The 4,536-nt window shown below is 38.3% G+C and overlaps 1 protein-coding gene across 1 annotated transcript; it reads right to left on the reverse strand.

Annotated features, from left to right (window-relative positions):
- Positions 1 to 1,437: 1,437 nt before the first annotated feature.
- LOC142541145 (exocyst complex component EXO70B1-like) lies at positions 1,438 to 3,573 on the reverse strand. Its single transcript, XM_075647754.1, has one exon. The coding sequence runs from the start codon at positions 3,463 to 3,465 to the stop codon at positions 1,678 to 1,680; it is 1,788 nt and encodes a 595-aa protein (XP_075503869.1). The 5' UTR covers positions 3,466 to 3,573; the 3' UTR covers positions 1,438 to 1,677.
- Between the last annotated feature and the right edge of the window lie 963 nt (positions 3,574 to 4,536).

Below are 4,536 nucleotides of genomic sequence, written 5' to 3' on the forward strand. Positions count from 1 at the left end.
CTATTATGGTTAGCGTACAGTACGGTCCCTTCATCTCATATATCCCGACCGATTCGACAACTATTGGTATATCGAGAGCTGTCAAAGAATCAATACTATGTGTCATGTCGTAGTTGCATCGATGGTGTAATCTATGAAACCCCTTTCATAATTACCACCATACTCTGATCAGAGATTTCATACTACATATACATGTGATCACATAGGATATCTATACCCGAAGGTAAGCTGTGAATCCCCGACTACAATGCATCGACTCCTATATGTTTCGACAAAACACCCAACCTTGCCACCTGATGACCCCATGAAAGTCGATAAACAAGTCAAAGTGTAATGCTAGCATATAGAGTCTCAATGTTGTCCCGGGTCATAAGGACTAATGGTGTACAACCATAAACTAGGACGTTTCTACTCGATAAGTGAGAACCACTTGGAAAGTCCTATATGGAGGGTTGTTCAATGCCATCTACCAGGAGCACCTATCTGCATGCTCGGATATCACAATGTCCCCTACCAATGAAACATGGTACTCACATCGCAGATACTAGTCTCAAACTCGAGCGGCCTATATCTTTTTTAGCGGCGGCTGAATAGACTAGGAACTGTTTAAAATATACAGTATTGCAAATATGAGTTTCATGATACTCATCATATGAGAATCTCATATTCTTTCTACTATTTGTATATTCAAGGGCTTTATCTATGCAACTAGCATGGATATACAGATAAAGATGTGCCAAAACAATAATTTCAAATATTATTAAAATAAAGATTGTTTATACATAGAGTTTCATTGTGAATACTCGACCAACACTTGGCTCGACGAACACCTACTCTAACAAGAATCTGCTAAGCTCATTGTTGAACACCCTTGGCATTAGGAATAGCCCAAAATCATTCACTAAGTAAAAGTTAGAACACGATAAACCAGTTCTAGTTCTGAATAATAAGAATAAGGTGTACTAAGAATAACTTTTATATATCCGAGGCAGTAAAACTCTCAACAGTAAACTTTTTCTTGCAATTATTTTGTATTGGTTCCTGAACTACTAAAATGACTAACCCCAGGTGCCAGTGGAATCTATTATGTACCTTAGTAAACCGCATCAAACTCCTCCCACAAACCGAAGCGGGAGAGGAATATTAAACAACTAGACAAGAAATCTTCACAAACTAAAGTTGCACTTGGATGTCAAAAACTCCGGTGAGGAAAACAGCTTTGTTCAGATACTAGTCAGTGGTCACAATTTTAGTAAAGTAAGAAGTTTTACAAAGAAAATACGCAAATAAAACTTGGCATTTGGATGTCAAAATCCCAACAAGATTGTGCAAAATTTTACCAGCTACATGAATTTGTAGTGCATATCAGTGATTAGCTGTTCTACAGCCCATAAAAAATTCAACACAAACTTGCTATGAATCGATGGTACACGCAGAAGTTCAAAACAGTATATATTAAAGTTTAACTCGAATTAACAGAATTCAGATGAGGATTTGTGAATGATTAAAGCATGTCTTAAGAGCACCCAAGATTTCTTTTGTGACACAAGTTGTGTTACACTGTTGTATAGAGTACTAAAGGATACAAGGAAATCAACAAGAATTCAAGAAGCAATAGCCAGTGTGCATGCGAGAGAGTGTGTGTGTGATGACACAGAGTACCATATTTTATTCGTTTCACTTTCTTTCACTGCCACTCCTTTGAAACAACTCACCGACCCTGTTCTCAATATCTTCTGTACTGTACCTTACATACCGATCCTGTTTCACTCCTAGACGTGAAACACTCTCATGCCTGCCAATGAAATTTCGATATGCCAGTGACAAAGACTCAGTCACCGAAATCCTCAACTCCTCTCTCAATATTTCATCATAGAACACCCAGGTCGACTGGATCCGGCATATCTCCTCAAACCAAGAATTAAATAACTTCAACTTTTCTCTCCAAATCTTGGATGCTTCATTAGGTGCTATAGAACTATTGTCAATTTTTAGTACATCCAAAACCTTACCCCACGAATTTTTTTGATAGCTCAAGAGGTAGTGCCTTACTTTTATCGTGCGTTTTTTGATCCAATCATCACCTAAAAGTATTCCCAGCTCATTATCTTTAGCTTTTTGTAAGATGTAGCTCCCATTGTTCATCAAGAACAAAAAGCACAGAGCAGGATCCTTATAAATCTTGGATTTCGCCTCTAAATTACTCATCAAAAGCTTCAGAATCCATGCCATATGATCCCTTAAAGAGGAATTATCACCACCCTCCTCAAAAACATGTTCCAAAGTTTTCCGGGACCGGGATGCAGCACGTAGATAGTTCATCACATATCGCGTAACGGGATGTGATCCTCCACCCGGAAACTCGGTCTTGGCCGGGTCATTACGGATCAAATTCTCCAACTCGATAAAGATCTCTTTTATAAGATCCCCCAATCTCCTCCATATGGTAACAATTTCATTCCACAAAGGCATACAGTATTGATCAGAGAAAATATACTCAAATTGGGGCACCAAGTCCCTTACCGTTTCGTATACATCCAGCACTTTGAACAAGCGGTCCGGCGCTCGGCTCCCCATTGCCACCACATCCGCAAAATCCAAGAGACGAATTGTGGAATCCTTGCAGATCTCCATAAATGAAATGTCAGCAGCTGATGAGAAGCCGAAAAATACACGATCACAGAGGCGGCGCTCACTCGGAAAAAGAATTCGAAGGGCTACAGTAATGGCTTTGATCCATTTCTCAATCTCATCTTCCAGCTGAGCCCACTGCATATTCTGAAACTCTTCTATGCTGAGATTCTTCATTCCCAACCTCGAAAAGCTCTCCTCCATGAACTCCCTCCGGCACGAGATGTACGCGTGGGAGCACTCTTTTCCGTACCCTGCAACCACCATACGTTTCGCAATCTCGTTCAAATCCCTCGTAGTCCCTGCCGGCAAAAGATCTAACACTAAATCGTAATCCTTCATTGGCTGCGCCACCGGGATCTCGTCATCGTCGTCTTCGTCCGACGAGATGTATTCGGGATGATTCAAGTCAAACGATTGGGACCCACGTTCGAAAAGGGTTTTGAACTCGTCTCCCAAACGGAACACCGCCTGTTGGAGCAAATACTCAGCCCGCTCGAGACAGGAGGAGATGTTCTCGTCGTTGGCGAATGGGGTCCAATCACGGACAACGTCGATTAACTGGTCGACAGCATCGAGAAAGCAGGAGGAATCGGCGGACTTTGACCAGATGGGGCGGTCTAAAGACAGGTAACGGGAGATCTGACGGTGGAGAGCGTTGAAATTTTGTAACAGTCCCGTTGAGCCGATGCGTGGGTCTTCGTGAGCGAGTTTTTCCCGTAGTCTTCCGTTGAAAACCTTTAGAATCTCGTCACTGGTGGCATCATTCGGGCCGATAGTTTTAGCAACTTGGAGGGCTGCAGCAATCAGCTTCTCCTCGCCATCTTCCGCCATTGTTTCAGTTGATGTTAGCTTTGTTTGATTCTTGAATTTTGAACTAAAATGGCGATTCTGAGCAACTGCAGAAGTTGACCTTGCGAAGTCGTCGTCGTTATTATTATTTGTTTTTATTAGTTCGTTTGACTTTTAATATAATCCATATTTTACCAAATTTTTCTTATACTTTAACGCACATGGAGATTATTGGTTTCAGCCTATAAACTATCTTCAACTCAAATTGAGCTAAGAAAAGGAGACATTTAAATTTCAGAATAATAATTAATATAAGGTTCTTATTTAGAACTTTTACAAAACATAAAAGGATTTATTAAAGATATACCAAAGAAATTAAACAAAGAGAATTTTACCGAGGTCCACCTCAGAAACATAAATTCATAAAAATCAATCATAAACGCCTTAAACGTCATCTCTCGACTAAGCAGGCTAAAGGGCTACAACATGAATTTATTATTTCCTGGTTAAACTCGAATCTTGTGTTTATCATTTACTGGTTCATCTTTTTACCTTATGTTCTAACCAATAACCCTTATATTACATTAAATTCTAAAATTTAAATAAATATTTTATTATCTCAATTTAATTACAAGTTACAAATAAATATAGATCGTGTCATAGTAAGGTAATAATTTAGCACGAATAGTTTAGCCTGTCATTCAGGCTAATTTATGAAATATAAATTTAAAACAATAAATAAAAACAGAAAATAAAAACAATAATGTAAACTTACAAAGTTGTAATCAGAAAATTTGAAGCTTTTATTTATGCAGAATGGTTGTTTACAGAGAAAGTATAGAAGGAAGCAAACTCAACCGTGCTTACAAAGAACAAACTACAACCTATTTATAGAAGGAAGAGTAGACATGAAACCCCGGATTCCAACTAAAAATATAAACAATACAATGCTTTATAAAAGAAAATAGTAACATGGTTACAAAAGTCAAAAATTCTACAGTGATATTCCACCAACTTGTGATATCCCATCAACTATATTAAAGATGAATATTGTAATCATATTTAATATTATCTTTTATGAAATTTTTTAAATTTTCAAAAATATCGCTGATA

This window comes from Primulina tabacum, chromosome 3 (assembly GCF_025594145.1).
Source record: "Primulina tabacum isolate GXHZ01 chromosome 3, ASM2559414v2, whole genome shotgun sequence".
Lineage (NCBI taxonomy): Eukaryota > Viridiplantae > Streptophyta > Magnoliopsida > Lamiales > Gesneriaceae > Primulina > Primulina tabacum.